The sequence below is a fragment of the Myiozetetes cayanensis genome, unplaced genomic scaffold, assembly GCF_022539395.1.
Source record: "Myiozetetes cayanensis isolate MyiCay16 unplaced genomic scaffold, myiCay2020 scf1, whole genome shotgun sequence".
Taxonomy (NCBI): Eukaryota; Metazoa; Chordata; class Aves; order Passeriformes; family Tyrannidae; genus Myiozetetes; species Myiozetetes cayanensis.
In genome coordinates this window covers 148,319,405-148,339,809 of record NW_026086604.1, presented here as the reverse complement: position 1 = coordinate 148,339,809, position 20,405 = coordinate 148,319,405, and the positions used below count along the sequence as shown (strand labels likewise).

Here is a 20,405-nt window from a genome sequence, read left to right as displayed (position 1 = left end):
GAGATACCAAATATTCTGTAATCCACGTGATAAATAAATGAGAAATCAATATTTTCTTTTCTTCTTCCTTTTTTCTTTTCTTCTAATAATGTCATGATTTTTTGCTACCGGTTTTGCTTCGTTGGCTTTTGGGGTGGACAAAAACAACCAGCAGCTCTTGGTGTTCCACCAGTGACATCCAGCTGGTCCCTGCACATGCAGGAACGGACACAGGGATGTTGCAACTCCAGGCACAATTTATTTATCTGAACTTTGCTGCCCAGTCCCACATGAAACCCTTGAGAAGAGCTGGGAGAGCACCTGGTACAAGAAAAGACGTATCAGACACCTGTGCTCTCTGCAAAAATGCTCTCCAAAATGTTGCCAGGGCAGAGAAATCAAACCTCAAAGCTCTGGTGACCATAATAACTAGCATTAGACCTCTTATCCTGCAAACCAGTCCCACCCTGGGGACATTTTTCCAGGACAAAAGGAGGATCTTAATCCAGTTCTTACTAACAGGTGAAGGAGGCCTGGAGTCCCATAACATCTTCCAGAGTATGGGAGAAAGAAATCCATCTTGGATGAAGGGCAGAGACACCATTCTTACTTCTGTTTTGTTTTTTTTTTTTTTGCTGTCCTCTGGCCTTCAAAGCAAGAACATCCATGTCCTCAGCTCTGGGTTTGCTGCACCCCACAAGCCCAGCCTTGAGCTGGGGACATGGTGAACTCTGGCTGCACCTGCCAGTGATGAACTGTTTGGATGTACTTCATGAAAACTCACGGGTTGTGCAATCCCCGTGCCTGCAGATGAGCTCTGGGATCACCCTTTAACCCACTTGGCTATTTTAGGTGCCCCAACATGTAAGAGTGCTTGCACTGCATGTGGTTTATCAGACTCATCTGGGTCTTAATCTGGGAACAGGGACCTAAAATGTGTCTTTAGCGCTGGGATTTCACAACCCAACTGCTTTATCCTTCTGTGAAGAGTTTAATCTTCCCCCTGAGGATTGTCTGTGGTCAGAGCTGAAAATGCATCTCAGTGGCACTGCCTCATACAGCCTTGGCAGAGGCTGCTCCAGCCAGGGAACATCTTCCAGACGAGGTGGTTCAAGTTATTGCCAACAGGAATCACGTTTGAGGTCGAGATTCCTTCAGAAACTCTTCCCAGCTCCACAACCCACCACCCCAGACAAGTGAAAAATGAGGATATTCTGCTCAGCAGCCTGTGCTTGACCACTGCACTGAACATTGTGTTCACCATCATCTGGCTCTTGCCATCAACTTCCCTTTTCCTGGCTTTCCTGCCTCTCCAGGAGTCGCTTCCTGCCAGGAACATCCCATTCCCAGCCCTGCACAGTCGCTATTGGCGACTCTTATTTCTAGAGGGGAATTTATGGCACTTTGACACAGCACAAAGAGGAGACACTCCTAAATCCCAGCACAGCTGGCACCAGGATAGAGCTGTGCCCTGTGCCTCCCTCCCAGGTTTTTATCAGGCCTAGAGTATTTCTGGGAGAAAAAATGGTTTTCTCCAAGTGTGGAAACGCGGCTTTGCCTCTGAATTTCATTCCTCAGTTCCCAGGTTCGGGCTCAAGGGGCTCACACAGAAGACACAGCAGCAGCCCAGGGTGAGGAAAGAGAAGCAGCAAAGCCTCAAATCCAAAGCCTAAAATGATTTAGTACCTTTTTGGGAGGTGTAAATGCCGATATAAAGCTCGTTATGTCAGTAATTACAGCGGTGTCATAACTGATGTGCTTCACATGCTCACAAGATCCCAAGGGAGGAGGGGATGTTCTTCCACGGTTTTCCCAAGCTGGGCAAGGAGCCATCCCCTGCTGCACACTCCCAGCTGCCTGTCCAGCTCCACATCCAAAAATGAGCCTTGCAAAGAGCTTTAGGAAAGTGAAACTCGGTGATCCTGCCTCAGTAATTTACAGCAACACTCCAGACCAGAACTCTGATTACACGGACTGGGAATATTATTGAGGGTGAATAAATTAAATCAAAAATATACAAATAAATAAATAAATAAATAAATAAATAAATAAATAAATAAATAAATAAAAAATCTGCAAGAGCTTTGAGAGCTCTGGATGGAGTCTATAACCAGCACCTTGCTGCATTTCTGATCCTTCTGATCCAAGCTGCTCTTCTTGTATATCAACCTCTGGGGAAGATGTGTCACCCATGTCCCTGGTGACATGAGTTGCTGTCAGACAGTTGTTACCTGAGGTATTTGACAGCAGCATCTCATGCCCCAACTGAACACCTTCAGCAGATAAGACTGAACAATATAAGGGAGCAGAATAACACCTTTATTTTTTCCCAGGTGCACACCCATTTCCCACCAAACATGGGCTAAATATCCCCCAGATTTAGCCCAGCACCAGCTCCAGGCTTTACTCCACAAGATGAAATGCAGGACAGAAAAGGGAGGGGAGTGCCTCCCTCAGCACCAAAATGTTGAACTCTCCTCCTTTAAACCACCACTGAAAAGGAACAGAAGTCAAGGTTGGCTCCTTGGAACGCAGCATCCCCCTGGGATGGCACAATTAACTCCTTAACATGTGAAATCAAAGCAGGGATATCTTAAAGGAGACATGAGAAAGCAAAAATCACCACATTTCTTCCCAGAAGTAGGGAAATTATCCCTGACCTGGGATCCAAGCCACTGTGGATTAAAACTCTTTGGAACAAGACGACAATCATTTTTTTTCCCCCTCCCTTTTTATATACAGAGCAGTTTGTCTCTTCAATGGCGTAAAAATTAAATCCAGCTGGAATGGCTTTTTAATTAAAATCATATTTGGCTTATCAGAGCGAGAGCACTTAACTGATGACAAAAGAAACACGAAAACCTCTGTCATCCCATTCCCCATTTTCCAAGGCTGGGCAGCAAACTCCCTCTGTTTTAACCGTGTGTAACCCTTTGGACACTGTCCCGTGTGAACTCTCCTCACCCCATTTACGGACCAGGAAAAGTCATGGAGAACATTCAAATTCTCTATAAAAAGGGATATGCAAAAGCTCATTCCCTGTGGCTGAACCAGCTGGAGTCCACTCCGTGTTTCAATTTGCTGAATCCTGGAAAATTTCCCAAGCAGAGGATCTCTGTAGGATTTAATCTCCATACATTTAATTCCAACTCCTTGGCTGTGCTGCTATTCATCTCTGTAGACAACTGAAAGGTTTTCCACTGTCTTGGAAGTGCCCTCAGGCCAAAGGCTGAACCCATTCCTAGAGGATTCACCCCACCATCCCACTCCAATGGTTGAGGACTTCTTTCTTCCCAGGCATCATCATCCAGGCTTGCTGCCAGCGTCCCCTTCCAGTGCCAGAGGCTCTCCATACGGTGACCACAAATGTTATGGGGTCACCATAAGGGCAACAACGAGCTGTGCCACCCCTTCCCCCACACCTTGAGGAGTTCCCTGAGGGACACCCCACGTGCCACAGCCCCTGGATCACAAATGCCTGTGGGGTTCAGCCCTCCAGGGGAACCATTTCCAGGAGGATTAATCCCCCACCACCACCGTCAGACCCTCCGAGGGCACAGCAATGGCCACATCAGCAGGGGATAAGCTGATTAATCCTACCTGGCCATGGTGGCTGCAGGGTAGGATTTTCCCAAGCACAGCTTGCAGTGAAATTCCTTGGGCCCAAGGGATATGGGACCGAGCCCCTGCACGCTTTTTCTCTCTGTTTTCAGGGCCAGCTCCTGCTTGGAAAGAGGGACGCTGGGGTAAATGCTGGAACTGAGGTCTTCAACCCGTGATCCTATGGGACTTCCCATCACAGGAACTCAGCAGCGTTTTCCTTACAGGCAGAAGGCAGATCAGATGTTACTTCCTTTGGCAAAGCTCCCCAATTTTCAGCTCCAGTAAGACAAGGAGCTGGATCAGAGGCTGAAATAACCATCTCCCAGTTGAGCCCAAGAACAGACACATCCATCTCAGTGTGTCTCCCACCCAATGAAGAAAATGCAGCTTTTCCCCTGCATCACCCCCTGCCCTCTCCTGACACCCTCACGTGCTGCTTTCTGTCACACCATTAAATGCCACCATCCTGCAGGAAAACACAATTTGGGGGTAACCCACTGATATTCCCCCCAGGAGACACCAAAACCCTGGTCTCAGTGATCAGGAACTTCTCAGAGTCTCAAACACCTTTAGTTCAATATTGTATTTCTAAGCCTGAACATTTCCTTCCCCAATTAAATCTGCTGCTGTGGAAGCAAGTTAGAGATCTCCTGACTCTGAATATGATGCAAACAAATGGTTGTGATAGAACAACTTTGCAAACTGAAAATCTTCCACCCTCTGATCTGTGACACAGACCATTATCCCTTCTCTGGGTCAGACTGACAGCCTGGGAACGAGGAAAGTGGTATTTCCCTCCTTGCCAGAAATGGCTCTGCCACCGATTAAAGATGTGGCACATTCTGGTCATTTTCTGTCCTGAAAAGAAAGTTCAAAAACAAGGCTTTTTTTTTTTTTTCTTTTATTTATTTATTTATTTATTTATTTATTTTTTATTTATTGACCCTTATGTTAAGCAAAGTAACTCAGGAATTCTGAGCATTTCCAGTATCTTGATGAGAAGAAAAAGGGGGGGAAACTACTTTATTTTAATTTCCCCATCAACCAAGAGTTAAAATCCCCAAGGATAAATATCTCCCTCACAACTTTATAAACAAAAAAACCCCATCTGAGAATATTTGAGGATATCTGAGAATACTCCTCAAGTAAAAGGTTTGGGGTTTTTTGTTTTTTGGTTTTTTTTAAAGGAAAATACATTTAGAAGGCAAACAGCCAGTAAGGTCTATGTGAAGAGAAATCAGTCAGAAATCTTTTTATCTTGGCCTTAAAATCAATTAAATCTCATCTGACAGTAACCAACCCCACACACTCTCAGGCAGGAGCTCCATCCCTCACTGGTGAGCTCTGCAGAGGGTTAATGGTGTCCCCACTGCAGACCTCCCAGTACAAACTCAATTTTAAATTTCTCTCCCTCTCCTCCCTCCTGAGCAGCTCCTGTCCCTGTGCACGTGGGGTTGCAGATGGTTGGCTGCATCTTTCCGGGCGAGGAGCTCAGTTTTCAATCTTGTTGTCGTTATTTCAGCACAGTGTGAAGAAGCTGGGTGAGACTCCCTATTTCTCACATGAGAGCAATCGAAAATAATAATCTTCATCTCCCTCCTGTCTGAAACACACTCGGACTGATGAAGGAGCAGATCTGAGTTTGTTGTTGTTTTCCACCACAAAGCTGTTTCGTGGCTGGAGCGGAGTAAAACCCTGAAGAGAAGCACAAATTACACCAGCTGGGCAGATCTGGTGAATTCAAGGAGCTGAAAGCACGTGGAATCCGCCAACTGCCTCCAATTATCCACATCTCATTTTCTAGACACTCACTGGAAAAAAAAAAAAGCATCTCATTCGTAGCTCTTCAGCCCAAATTACCTTAAATACGCCCTCAAAAAGGCAAAATGACACAAGATTTACAAGAATCAGGCCACATGTGCTGTGAGGAGCACCGTGCTGGGGCTGCCAACCTGGGCACGTGGCCAGTGCCATCCTGATGGAAACCTTTCCCTGTCCCTGCTCCCTGAGGAAACACTCCTTCCCTTCCTGAGCCTCAGGACAAGCTGAATGATGACACTGCTGGCTGGCACAGGAAGGCCTGATGCTCACACACACATTCCCAAACAAAGGGGCCTAAGGGGAAGGTTGCCAAAAGAGGGATCATCAGTGGGACCTTTCCAGCAGGGACCTGGCGGATCTGCAACTCTGGAGGGACCAAACTCTGGGTAGACCTCATGGCAGTCTTCCAGTACTTATAAAAGAGAGGGAAAGCAACTTTTTACATGGGCAGATAGTGATGGGACATGGGGGAATGATTCTAAACTAAGAGGAGAGATTTATTAGATGTTGGGAAGAAGTTCTTGCCTGTGAGAGTAGTGAAACACTGGCACAGGTTTGCCCAGAGAAGCTGTGGCTGCCCCATCCCTGGAAGCATCCAGGTTGGATGGGGCTTGGAGCAACCTGGGCTGGTGGAAGGTGTCCCTGCCCATGGCAGGGGGTGGAATGAGATGATCTTTAAGATCCCTTCCAACCCAAGCCTTTCCATGATTCTGTGATGACCACATGAAACCCCAGAGAGATCCTGCCCATCTCTCAACAAACTACACTGGATTTCTATACTGCACTTTCATTTCTAAGCCAGAAGAAATGGTTCTCTTTCCAAGATGACCCGTTTCCATCTCCTACTCTGATCAGCCTCAAACATGGATATGGCTCCAAGCCCAGCCAAGCTGCTGTTCCTGCACTGACAGGGAGATTCCCACTTCAGTCACACTTTCCTCCTGCTAAAGGTGGTTTTGCCTTGGTCATTCTTTCCTTGAGCAGGAGGGAGAGCACTGCCCTGTGAACAGGATCACACCAACTGCTCTCCCTGCACAGCACCTGAACAGCACACACATCACAGGCAGGCTCCTCCTGGGACAGCCCCCATGACAGACAACACTTCCCCTTCAGAAATGGGCCCAAATCCATCACAGGAGACGTTGGTTTTCTGGCTCTCAACTCAGCTCTTGGCAGGTTGTTCTCACATCTCAGTCCCTCGCTGCTGCAAACCTTCCAACCCTCAGCCAAACTCAACCCCATCGAGCGTACAAAAACTCCAGCACCAACCCTGGCCCTTTCCTTTAGAATCATGGATGAATCTTTAAGGCTGGAAAAGATCGTGGAGTCCGACCACTAACCCAGCACTGCCACATCCACCACTAAACCATGTCTTGAAGCACCACATTCACACATTTTTTGAACACTTCCAGGGGTGGTGATTCCACCAATTCCCTGGGCAGCCTGTTCCAGTCCTTGACAACACTTTCAGTAAGGATGTTTTTCCTAATCCTTCCATGAAGAAAAAGAAGATGCTTCCATTCCCTCATGTTACCACGTGCACAGGGTGACAGCATCATCCTTGTGACATCAATCTGCATGGCTACGTGAGCCAAACACTAACTACAACAACTTCAGGATGCAGGCAGACAAAAGTGAAAAGAAACAAGCAAAAAGTGAGCAGGGGAAGTACTTTTTTCTCATTGCCAGGTTGGGTTTTAGGTAATCAGTCACAAGACCACCCCTAGCAGGACGTTCATTTCCAGAGCCTGGAAGTGAACTCGGAGCTGCTCAGCTTCATCCTGAGCTGCTGCCCCTCTCCACTGCAGCTGAATTTAGTGGTTCATCTCCCTCCCCTCATGGTTGCCCCAGTGGATGCTGTTCCTTGCCTGTACTTTTCCCCAGGCTGCTCTGCAAGGGAAATCAGCATTTATTTTTAGGTCTGCTGCGATCTGGCTGGTTGGGCTCTCCTCCCAGGGCTGCAATATATATTTAATACTTGTTTTCAGAGCTGACAGCCCAGGAAGCTTGAGTGGTGAACTGGCAGGGAAGAAATAATTACAAAGGAGAGGGGCATCAAGCTGCCAAGCATTTTTAATACCCCTTCTGGAAAGAGAGACCTGACTTCTCAGCAGTCCCCTGGTGGGGAAGAAAGCAAAAATCAAAGTCACTGTTTGATGATGATGATGATGATGATGATGGCTGCAGTTGTGTAATAACAAACCCTGTCAGATCTGCAGCAGAGAGGAACAGGAGGAGAAATACACTATTAGAGCAACATGCAGGGAAACAAAATAAAGCTGTTCAGGAGAGACAACTGCACCTGGGCTGCTCAGCATTCCCAGCACGGGCTGTCCCTGGGAATGCTACAGCCCTGGGATTCTTCCAGACAGCAGGGATCACAGTGGGATCAGCAGACCCAGGGGTCAACCCACACGAGATTCAGCTCAAATTTGGGGTTATTCCACAATGGATCTGCCCAAAGGCTGAGGTTCCTAATCCTGCTGCAGTTCCTGCCTGCTGCCCTCAAGCCTCTCTTGCCAGGAGCTCCCAGCTACCACAGTCTCCATCCTCTCCCTCATCCCTGTCCATATCCCCAGGCAATTCCATGCTGGGATCACAGGTCCTGGCCAGTCCCTGGGGCCTCCATCCCAGTTTGCAACAGCCTCATGGACTGTTTTCCCTTCCCACCTCTCTTTCCAAAGAGCAGATACATGTGCTGTCGAGCCCATGAGGTGCCTTCCCTTCAGAAAATCACAGCCTTTACTCAGCTCTTCTTCCCCAACAGAATTTCATGGGTTTGGAAGATGTCCCCTCAATTAATCCTGGCTTTGTTTTATCTGCCTGTAACAACACCACATGGCAAACCAATCTGAACAGACAACCAGATCCTCAGCTTTACACAGAGGTTTAAAAATATTTCCATATGTTTAGTGGTCCCCTAAAGACATTTCTGAGGCTCAGGTCAAGTAGGTCCAAGGCTGCAAGCTTAGACTTTTAATTTCCTTTTCATCTACAAAACCATCAGGGATTGGCCAACACACCTTAATTACCAGAGCTCTAGAACAGCTTTCCAGTGAAAGCAGCACAGCAAAACAAAATAAAAAAGGTGAATTTTAAGAAATGGAAGGTAAATAACTGTATGAACACAACAGGAGCCCTATGATGGCAGGCAGCTCGAGGAGATAAGAAGGTTGTTCCTGCCCTGCATCCCCAAGCTTGCAAGATCCAAATGAAAACAACAATCAAGGTGGAAGGCACAAATCCACACTTCGACATGAGGAGTCTCTTCCTCATGGTGTGTAAATTTAATTACAGTGCAGATCATGCACTCCCAGAGCACCTTCAGCCACTGAAGCATCTCCAAAAGAACTGGGGACCAAGATGAATGGGGCTCTAAAGTAACATCTCACACCACAGTTTTATGAGGTGCTATCACAGCCATGATTGACTACTGATGTATGGGACATAATATTTTTTTATAGGACTGAGTGGTACAGCCAGAGATAGGAAAAAAATAAATTAAAGCTTCTAAAGCTCTTTCCCTCTGGAACACACTGGGAAAAATTCAGGCTGCACATTGCACAGGTCTGAAATCACTGCTCTAAGCTGAGTCAAGTTTGTTAATCACACTAAAAAAAAAAAAAAGAAGAATTAGCACCTGCAGAGCAAATAAATCACCAAGTGAGGGAGGTGGGAGGCTCAGCCCTTTGTGGGGCTGCAGGGACAGGCAAGAGCTATCACCTCTGTGACAGAGGGAGCGAGCAGGTGGCCAGGCGTGAGGAAAACTGTGGCGTGTCATAAAAATCACTGTCTCCACGGAATTTTCGGGGCTCTGATGCCCAGGAGAGCTGTGAGTGTTAATTTGTGAGCTTGACTTTCACAGATACGTTGTAGGCCTGGTAGCACTGAGGGATGGGAGTGCTGGTTTTGCAACAGGACACTCCACAACCAGCAGGCTTTTATTTCATGTCCCACTGAGAAACACCTTCAAGCCAAACCCACAGCGACGCCTACTCAGCTTTGTTCCTCTTTCAAACCTCCAGAAGTATCACCGTGCCTGAAATATATATATATTTTCTATGTATAAATACCTAGAAAAAGATACACATAAATATATATTTCAGTTGTTCCAACACAGGCTGTTATTTCTCCTGATGGAACCTTCCCCTCATCTGCATCGTACACAAACAGCCTGAAGATAAGGCTTTGATATTCCGTTTGCTGCACGAATTCCCAGGAAAGGCAGGAGGGAGCAGGGCAAGGAGGAAGAAAGTTTAATTTTGCCAGAAACGGGGCTGCAAAGGAAACTGATGAAAGAGCAAGAATCCCCGTGCCCCAACTACAAAGCACCGTCTCCAGCAGGTGGAAAAGGAGAAACCAGGCGAGGAATTAACTGTACAAGGAGAGTCAGGGAGTGGAGCAAAGCAGAAAGGGTGGGGAAAATTCTTTGAGAGGAATCCTTGGAGAGCTGGAATTAAGTGCACAGCAAGAGCTGAGACCCACAAAAAATTCACTCAGCTTAGCTGAAGACACTTCAGCATCTCAGTAAGTCTTCATGTTTGGCCTCCTTTTGGTGCCCTGTAAAGCTGGGAACTGTCTCAGCAGCAGCATTTTTCCCTGCCTTTGAGTATGTCAAGCAAAAAGACAAGCTGTTTCTATTGTGGAAAAGAGGCTGGAAAAGCCTAATTATTCTTAAAAGCGAGGATGAAAATGAAAAATAACAAAATAGGTGGCTCCAGACTTCGAAGGAAACAAGAGGCTTGTCTTGGGGTGGCTCTTTTGCACTCACATCTTGCTTTGAAATGACCCCAGATCAACAGGAAAACCCTGGGACCTTCCAAGGGGGGATTCCCAAAGGGGTCCCCGGGCAGGGCAAGGCTGGCAGAGGGGCTCCATCACCCCTGCATGGAGCTGCCAGCTCAGCAAGGGCAGGGGAGCACCAAAACCCCTCTGCACTCCTGGCTGAATTGTCCCAAATGACAGGTGAGGAGGGTGAAGGGGCTTTAGCAGTGGGACCCACCAACCACATCAGCCAGTGCTGCTGCAGCCCCAGGGCTGAGTGGTTTTCCTTCCAGCAAGAGCTGAATGGTCCTGAGAAAGATTCCATTCCCTCCCTCCCTCTGCAAGAAATAACCTCTGTCAGGAAGCTCCTGAGGGCTGTGAAAGGTGACTTAAAAATAATTCTATAAAAAAGAAAATACATATATCCCACATATACATGGATGGGATCAACTTTCCAAAGGGGTTCCCCTGTCCCCTGACAAAGGGGTGGGGGTCTGTAAAGGGAAAGAAGATGTAAAAATAATCACTACATTCGCTTAAAGTAAGAGTTGGATGTGGCTGTGGCAAAATAAAGGTGGAAGGGGTAAAATCTCCAGCAGGATTTGGATTCTGGCCCTTTCCAAGCTGAGCACATAAAAATGCTGAGTGCCAGCATTGAGGCAGCTTTTCATTTTGGTGCAAATGTGCTGAATTGTTGTGGATTCTTTTTTTTTTTGGGGGGGAAGGGAGGATGGTCATCACACTCAGCATATTCCACTTCATTTCCTTCCTGCCTTGCAAGGGGATGTGTTCCTCCAAGTTTTGAGCTGCCACTTAGGAGACATGAAATAAAAGCTGCTTTTGGGTCATGAATAAAGCAGGTTGCAGGGGAAAGCTCAGCATGGAGCAAATTTCCTTCCTTTTTTTTCCTTCTTACACAACATGAGAAACCTGGGGAGGGATTCAGCTTGGGGCTTAAGATCTTAAATCTACCTCAGGGTTGAACTGCAGTCAGTGAGGGTTCAGAAAGGTGCATAACAAGGCCCGTGGTGCCATCTGAGAGAATTTATTTCCAGTGCTCACAGCGACAGAGCCAGAGAATCCCAGAAGGGACCTTAAGGATCATCTCATTCCAACCCCTCAGCCACGGGCAGGGCCTCCCAAATAACAGAGCACCTGCTCCACTTCCTGGAAAGGGGTGATGTGGGACAACAGGATGTTTTCCCAGGCTGCACAGCTGGGATTGACAGGGACATTTGTAAGGGCCCTGGAGATGCTGCTCAGATGTTGGCTGTGATGTTACAAGTCACCAGGTATTAATTGAAACATCTGTTAAACACAGAATCCAGGCTGGAGTCTCGAAGAAACAGCTTTTTAAAAGACACCCAATAGATTTTAGCTTTAAAAAGGAGACACAAAGTATCGATATTTTCCCCTCCAGACAAGAATTATATTTAAATAGATTTCTTCTTTTTTTTTTTTTCCCTCGTGATGAGATGACAGGGATGAGGAGGAAAAAACCTGTGTGTGGAGCTCATTCCCAGCCTCCCAGCTGTCAGGAGCAGGAATATCCCTGCTGAAAGAGGAAAATCATGGGGGTGGTGGCTCAGCAAACAGAGTTGGGGTCTCCATATTCCACTCCTTTGGTCTCTTCTCCACTTTGAATCGATGCCAATCAATGGAGCCAAGCCATGACATCCAGCAGTTTATCTAAACATCACCAGCCCTGTTTGCCCAGCTCACCAGTGAAAAGCACCACAAAACAATCCCAATTTGCTGCTGAATTAGAAAATAATTCCCGTTCAGTTCTAAGGACTGTAAATCTCCATCTCCCAGCAATGCAAACAGTGAAATGGAGAGTTAGTGACTGCCCTGGGGGAGAAATCCACCTAATGTGACTAATGGGGGAGTTTAAGGCTGTTAATATCCACTGTTACAGCTGACTGGAAAAGTGACTTTGCTAATGTGAGGTGCATCAGGGTCTCTAAAATTCCTGTACAGGAATAGGTCTGTAAGTCCTGGAAACACTAAATATATCTAAGAGTCAGCGCTGCAGATAAAAATCTGGCCCAATAAACTGCCAGTAAAGCAGCACTAATACGGGCTTTCCAGCCCTAAGCAACCCACAGCACGCAAAAAATGTCTCTAAATTCACCTCACAAACCAACCACCTGGAAATTCCTGAACTGAGAGCTGATGCCCCCTAAGCTGACTTCCCACCAGGGCTGCCCTGACTCCGGGGCACCACATCTGCATCCACAGGGCTGGGGGCAAGGATGTCAGAGGCAAGCACTGGAACAGCAGAGAGAGAGCACATCTGCCTCTGCCTCTTCACCTCACCTGCTCCCTGCCAGCAGGTCAAGCCGTGTTCACACGGGCTATTTACGTTTGTGCAGATTGGCAATTATTAAACACGAGTGCTCTTGCTATTATAGCTCTTCCCTCGTTAGGGTTTATGCATGAGGCTGAGCTGTTTAACAGTGATTTGCAGCAAGGCTAGAGCCCATCAGATGCTCCTAGGAAAGCTGAAGTTTCAGGGGAGAAAACACAGGCGTTGTTTTAACAATCTTATCAGAAGGAAACTTCGCACTTTTATTTGCGCCTCCAGAAGCCTTCAGGCCTTCAGCGTTAAAGAAGTTCTGGTTAACAAATCAAGGGGTGTATAATGCAGCAAACAGTGGCTTTGGGGAGCTCATCTTCTCCTCCAAACCTTGCCCAGGGCACTTTGTGGGTACTAATGAATGAACGCTCCCTGCACCGTGGTCCTGTAATGTGGAAGGTGAAGCTTGTGCCCAGGATGATGAATCATCCCAGAGAAATCCCTGGTGCTCAGGCAGGAAGCCAAGCGTGTTGTGGGCTGCTCCAAGAGGGAACAGTGACAAGAAGACTGCTCAGCTGGTCAACAGCCTTCTCACCACGGACAGGAGCTCCTTGCCATGGCAGGAGCTGTGAGAGCTCTGGAGGGAGGCCAGTCTGGTGGTTGGAATCTCATCCCCGGCCCTCTCATACCTCAAAACAAAAAAAAAAGGTCTGAGTTTTCTTCCACTGCAGTCCTCTAGGAGCTCATTTTCAGAGGCAAAAGCATCTCCCCCCCTTGGCTCAGTTTCCACCCAGCTGAAGCTGAGAGAGCTCGTGACTTCTGGAGAACATCTGGGAGTGTGGAAGGGAGGGAGCAGTGGGACAGCAAGGACTCAGCACTGATGGAGAGAAACCCTGCCTGGCTGCCCAGGGCAGGAGGACAAATCAGTGCCACGGCACAGGCAGGCTTGGCAAGTCTGTCTGTCTGTCCATCCATGCTCTCTGTTCCTCCTGGTGGGCCAGAACTCCAACCCCTCCTGATGGGCCAGAACTCCAACCCCTCCTGATGGGCCAGAACTCCAACCCCTCCTGATGGGCCAGAACTCCAACCCCTCCTGATGGGCCAGAACTCCAACCCCTCCTGCTCTGGGGTCTCCAGGCATCTCCAACCCATTCTATTTATGTTTTTGACCCAGAACTGAAGGTTTTTCTTTTCCCACATTTTGGTTCTTGCAAAGGACTTTCCTCTACTCTCCAACACGGAAGAGAGAGAGTTGATGAGAGCAGAGAATGGGGTTATATTTAATCCCACAACCTTTCCCAGGCATTGGAAAGCCACATATCCATTTCCATGGAGCTGGTGTGATGCAGCAGGGATGAGTCCCTTCACTCCCAGCAGTGAAGGGACAATGCCACACTGGGGCTGAGTTGGTCTGAGGGCAGAATGTGACCCACAGCATTCACTAAACCAAGCTGAGTCCTGCTCCCCATCAACACCTGAGGAACAGTTTTTACCCTGCACAGGTAGCTTGAGCCTTTTCCTGAAATTTATTATTATTATTATTATTATTATTATTATTATTATTTTCCCCTGAATATTAATGTAAACTCTGTCTTTTTGCCATTTCCAAGGCATCCTCTGGAGAGTCAAAACTCCTCTTCCCTGATAGGATCCCATCACTTACTCAACACCCCAGTTGCCAAAGGTGCAGAGAACCCCCTTACTTTGCATCCACCAACTTCCATGACCCCTCCTTGGAAAGCCAAGTGAGAGGAGAGGAATAATCACCCTGAAAAGTCCCACCACTTGGAAACAATGAAACAACAACCAAACCTCAGGGCAGCCTCACAAGCCACCGACCAGCCAGACTCAGCACAAAACACAGCACCCCCAATTTGCATTTCTATCTGGGGCAGCCCTGGGGCTCTCACACCACTGATACTACAAAAGGAAGGAGTTTCAAGCAGAATATTGGTAAAGTGCTGTAAAAAGGAGAAAATCCACCTCCACTCCCAAATTCACGAGCCAGGCAGCTTTCTCTGTCCATGGTCCCATCCTCCTCCTGATGCTGAAGGTTTGGCAAATATTCCTTTTTTTTTTTAAAGGCTCATTTCCTTTTAAAATACATCACAATTCCCATCCTGGCCGGTTCTCTGGAGTTTTCCTGCTGGAGACAGACCTCTTGGCTGCAGGGAGGGTGTGATAATGCTGGTGTGAATCCCCCTGCTGACACACTGGTGGGCTGGAAATAGCCTTAAATATTCCACACAGAGGTGTGTTTTTTTTCAGCTCTGGTACCGGTGGGTTTTTTTGCCTATTTTTCAATTTTGCTTTGTTATGCCCTAAATAAGGGTTTCTACACTAAATATATGGCTGATTATAGATGTTCTCTGAAAAATTTCAGCGTTGTAAAGAGATGAGACTTCCAGAGCTACCCAGACACAGGGTTGGGCAACTGGTTCTCCTGAATAAAGTCAGTCATGCGTTTCTACAAGTACAAATTTAATAAATCACACCCCCAATGGTACACTGAGGCTTTGTGGCAAGGCCTTTGTTAAACACATGTTGTTATTGCTGAAGGCTCTTTGTGCTGGGTGCAGGAACTAGGCTGGAGGATTCTAGGGAGAGCCTTGTCTTTTTGGCAAAACCAGTGATTATTTTGTTTGAAAATTATTTATCTCACTTTTTAGGTTCTCAGTCAATGCCAGGAGGAAAGAGATACAGATACAGCTGAAGTGGTTGTGCCAGGAGCTTAAATTTAACTGATTTTTCACACTGGTCCCATTTCCAGCATTTACACTCGGACTGATGCAGGATCAGATCTGAGTTTGTTGTTCTTTTCCATTCCATTCTTTTTTTATTCTCATTTCATGGCTGGAGCAGAGTAAAAGCCTGAAGAAAAGCACAAATTACACCAGCTGGGCAGATCTGGCAAACTCAAGGAGCTCGTAGACTGAAGGCACGTGGAATCCACCAACTGCCTCCAATTACCCCCATCTCATTTTCTAGACACACACTGAAAAAAAAAGTGTCTAATTTGCAGCTCTTCAGCCCAAATTACCTTAAATACACCCTTCAAAATGACACAAAAGAACCTAAAAGGGATTATTGTGCATTTACACCATGGCCCCACCACCAACTTCAGCCCTTTTCTTGCCACTGCTCAAAGTTGCCCAGGGCAGTTCTTTGGTGAGTGTGGCCTGATGAACTACAACAAATGACATTTGCCCAATTACCCCTTCTTTTTTTCTCCACACCTGGGAGATCGTGAGAGGCCGAGGGGAAAGTTTACAACAGCAATTAGGAACCACGTGGCTGCAACACTTTTATTGCACTGAACCTGTTGATCAGCCGATTGTTCCCGCTCAGAGTTTTCCCAAGGACGTACCAATAAAAATTATCACAATAAATCAGAAGAAGAGAAAAAAAAACTTGAACCAAACCAAACTCTCCTGAGCCATCACAGGTCCCAGAGTCAGGTTGTGACTGCAGAGCTACTTTTGCTTTAAAAAATGAGCCCCAAATCCAAGGTCTGAGCTGAGAAACAAAACAAAGAGGGATTTTTCTCAAGCACTTCAGTATTAGTCACCTTGCAGATCAGGGCTGATAAGGAGCATGTGAATCTTTTTAACCCACCAGTATGAACCAGATCCCAGGAACATTAACACAACAGAATAATGAAAGGGTTGAAAAGGAACCAGTCACAGGGTAGCACCCACTCTGTGCCTGGTGTTGTCCCAAAGCTTCAGGGGTTTGTGCTTTCTGACAGCAACGATCGACCCAAGAGCATCGGCCAAAGGGCTCAGCCCTGTCACCACTTCCAGGGTGAACCTCAGCAGATGCCTGACTTCCCCCTCTGCAGGATCTGGCCCCAGAGGATTTCTTCATGCCAACAATCTTTAAAGAAATGGGATTTTTGCCAAGGGCTTCAGGGGAATTAAAAGCTGGAGCACCTCCAGCAGCTGATGGGAATGCTGTCCCCTTCTCCTGTCCCCAGCTCCAACCCTGCACATCAGCTACTTTGGTTTTTTTCCCCCTAAAGCAAACTCTGTAGAATTCCAAGAACTAATAGCCTGGTCATTTTTTTTTTTTTTTTATACTTTAATCCATTTTCACAGCCTGTTCTTCCACCAAAGAAGTCTTTGGCAATGCAGATGGCTGCGTGGCTCATGGTGACAGCCAAAAAAACCTGAAATAAGTCCACCTGTTTTGTTTCTTGAGGGACAAGGAGAGAAGAAAGGGGAGAAGAAAGAGGAGGTGAGTGATGCAGTGACACATTTGGGTTAACTTCCACTCTCTGAGCCTGGCTTGGTTGGTCTGACTCTGCTTTAAGGTCAGGTTGGATGGAGCTCTGAGCAACCCGATCTACTGGAAGGTGTCCCTGACCATGGCAAGGGCAATGGAATGAGATGATCCTTGAGGTCCCTTCCAACCCAGGCCATTCTGAGATGATTCCATGCCCACAGCCACTGTCACCAGCCCAGCAGTGCAAACAGAGGTGACCAGCAACAAAGTACTGACAGAATAACCCACTTCCAGTGGGCAACCTCGGGATGCTGGTGGGGCAACCTCACCTTCCAGGGGGAAAACAAGTGTGGGAGAAGGTTAGAACTGAGAGGGAAACTCAGACACAGCCAGCTCCCAACCTCCCTCCTCCCCCAGCCTGCTGAATTAGAAACAGGCTCGCTAGAAATCAAACAGTACAGGGAAACAAGGCTGCAAGAACAAAGCCCTGAAATCACAGCATCACAGAATGCTTTGGAAGGGACCTTAAAAATCATCCACTTCCAACCCCCTGCCATGGGCAGGGACACCTTCCACTAGCCCAGGTGGCTCGGAGAAACGTGCAGAAGTCCTGGTGGCACAGGGAATCAGCTCCGGCACACACGTGTGTGTGGATATTTGTGCGTGCGAGCACAGACAGACACATCGCCGGCAGAAACAGCCCCGTCTGCTCATCCTGCACCCAGCTACGAACCATCTGCGGCGGGGGAGGAAACGCCACTGCCCCAGCAAGGGACCTGCAAGCGTGGAAATCACAGCCAGGAGGGACACGGCAGCCACAAAGCACATCCCTTGCTCCCCGCTCCTGCTCTTCCCTTTACACAGCGCATCCACGCGAGGCTGCGCTGCTGGGAGAGCTGCACTTTGCGGAACTTCCCGTGGGCAGCTGGAGGAAGGTCCCAGTCCCTCCCACCCCGCGGCCCCCTGCCCTGCCGCTGAATCGCCTCCGGGAATCCTCATCCCGTTATCCCCGCTTTTGGGGCACGGGAGAGCTTCGCACAGAACCACCGAGCTCCCGAACAGAAACCAAAGCGCGGCGAAAGCCGGGCTGCAAACCTGGATGACAGCGAAACCCAGAGCCGGCTGTGAAATAAAACGCTACAATCCCCAGAGGGAATTCCTCCAGCTCAAGAGAGCTTCTCGCTCCCGGAGAGGACGCACACCTGAATAAAAAAGCAAACCGAGGGATTGCTGTTTTCCGGATTGGCAAGTCTCTAGATGAGGGGGGGGATAGGGAAGAGAACAGATCCACCCGGCAGCGCTCCCAAAGTTGCCCAAAGTTTGCCCGCGGCGGCCGCGGCAACACCGAGCGCGGGGCGCGGGTCCCGCCGGATGCCGCGGCATCCCCGCATCCCCTCGGGCACTCACCGCGGACAGGAGGCAGCCCAGGAGCAGCACCGCGACGCCCAGCCCCGCGTTCCGCATGCCGAGGGTGTCCCCCGTCCTGCCAGCATTCCCCATCCCGGCCGGAGCCCGGCGGGCAGCGCTCGGCTCCCGGCGCCGGGCTGGGCGCATCCAGCGGGGCACGGAGGCAGAGGAGGAGGAGGAGGAGGGGGGAGAGGAGGAGGAGGAGAAGGAGGACGAGGAGGAGGAGGGAGAGGAGGAGGCAGCCCCGGCTCCGAGCCCGCTCGGCTCCCGCACCGCCCCCGGCACGGGGCGGGTCCGGCACCGCCCCCCGCCCGCCCCAGGTACGGCAGGGACGGGGGGACAGCGCTGTCCGGGCTGCTCCTTCCCCTCTTCTTGCTCCCTCATCGCACCCATTTCCTCACTCCCCCTTCCCTTTTTTCCCCTCCCCGCCCCGGCTTCTTTTGCCATTTATTAATTTTCCCTTCTTTTGCTTCCTCCCTCCCCTTTTTTTTTCTCTCTTATCTTTTTTCTCCTGATTTCCTTATTTGTCCTTCCCTTCTCCTTTCTTTCCTCTTTCCCTTCTCTCTCTCCTCTTCCCTTTTAATTTTTTTCCTTTTCTCTTTTTCCATTTCCCTTTTTTCCTTTTTTTCCCTTTTACTTTCCCCCTTCTTCCCCCTTTCCTCCCCTTTTTCTCCTATTTCCCACATTTCCTTTTCACTATTTCCCCCTTTCCTCCCTGGTTCTTTTCTGGTTTTCCCTGTGTCCATCTTTCTTTTCTTTCCTATTTCCTTCTCCCTCTCCTATTTTCATTTTTCCCTTTCTCTTTTCCATTCTCTCCTTTTTTCCCCCCTTTATTTCCCTTTTCCTCTTTTACCCCTTCTCCCTCTCCTCCCCTTCCTCTCCTGTTTCCTTCTTCTTTTTTTCCCTGTTTCCATTTCCATCTTTCTTTTTCTTCTCCCTCTTCTATCCCCCCCCCTTTTTTTTTCCTCCCATTTCTCCCTTTTGCTCCATTTTCCCCTATTTCCCTCTTTCCTGGTCTACATCTCTTCATCCTTCCCTTCCCCGTTCTGCTTTCCCCTTCTACCTTTATTTCCTTTCTCCTTCCCTTTTCATTCCCTTCCTTTGTTAATTTTTAATTTCTCTTTTTTTTTTTTTTTAATTTTTTTCAATCACATCAAAGGGTTGGAGAGAAATCAAGGCTGAGGACACCAGCAAAGCTGGATTTTCCATCTTCCCCATGGGATTCCTCCAGCTCCAGAGTGAGAAGGCTGCAGATCCACAGCCTGCAGTGCCAAAGCCTCTCAGTCCCTGCTGAAGTCCCTGCTGGGTTCAGGGACCTTAATTTTTAATGAAAATGTAGAAATCTTTCCCCTCTCCAGCACATTTAATTTAATATTAAGGGCAATGCTCCTTTCACCTCAAGACAAACCACAGGTATAACTTGCTTTAACATGAAATCCCAAACTAATCCTAAAAATAAAGGTAATAGCAAGAAAAATAACACCTTCCTTGCTGTTCCTTTCTCCCCAACCCCGCTGCATTTTCAAGCTCAAACAGAGAGACAGATTTGTTGTCTCGTAAACCACCTGCCAAGGAAAGAAAACAAAATCCTCATATTTGGGAGGCCCTGGAGACAGCTCCCTAATTCCAGGCTGTTCAACTTACTGACACGACCAAGAAACCTGCCAATTTTAGGGAAAGGGATTAATGGTTAAAAACCTAAAGTTATATCCAGTCTTTAGCTCTTGTTGGCAAATCACTAAACCAGTCACTTTTTAAAGACAGCCTGCAAAGGGTGAAAAAACCCCTGTTTAATATATTTTTCCCCCCACTTTTATGGTTTTGTTGATACTGGGAAGACTTTTCTCCCTTTTCTTTTACATCTGATATGGAAAATACCACTCCTACCCCTCGTTTCCCATTGCAGGCCTGATCGTGGCTTACAATTGGCAGCGTAAAAAGAGGGAGGAGATGTAAATTGTATCAATTATTTGTAGGAGGATTTAAATCCTCAGCAAAGCTCAGTTTGGAAGGTGAAATGACAGGGGCGTGGCCAATTAGCTGGTCATTTGTTGTGTTAAGGGTAGAGAAATTTGGCAGGAAATAATCCCCCTTGTGATCCAGCTGGAGGCTCAAAGCTCACCTAAAGGTGTTCACTCAAGGGAGGAGGAGGAGAGACAGAGTCCACAGACTGATCCTGAGCAAACAGGGTTGTTTTCCCCTCTTTTTATTTATTTATTTATTTATATTTTTTTCTTCTTCATCTTCTGTTTCCTCAAACCCCTCTTCTTTTATGTTGCAATTTTTGTCCCTTCCCAAAGATGTAGAA

The 20,405-nt window shown here is 47.8% G+C and overlaps 1 protein-coding gene across 2 annotated transcripts in view; it reads right to left on the bottom strand.

Annotated features, from left to right (window-relative positions):
- The window catches only part of LOC126644062 (vasoactive intestinal polypeptide receptor), a 98,981-nt gene extending 80,742 nt beyond the window's left edge, over positions 1-18,239 (bottom strand). For both annotated transcript variants that reach the window (XR_007629851.1, XM_050322955.1), the window contains exon 1: positions 18,098-18,239. Coding sequence is in view for 1 of the 2 variants with exons in the window: in XM_050322955.1 (XP_050178912.1) it covers positions 18,098-18,190 (93 nt within the window). In the remaining variant the exon portion in view is untranslated. The remainder of the gene's footprint in view (positions 1-18,097) is intronic.
- Positions 18,240-20,405: the final 2,166 nt, after the last annotated feature.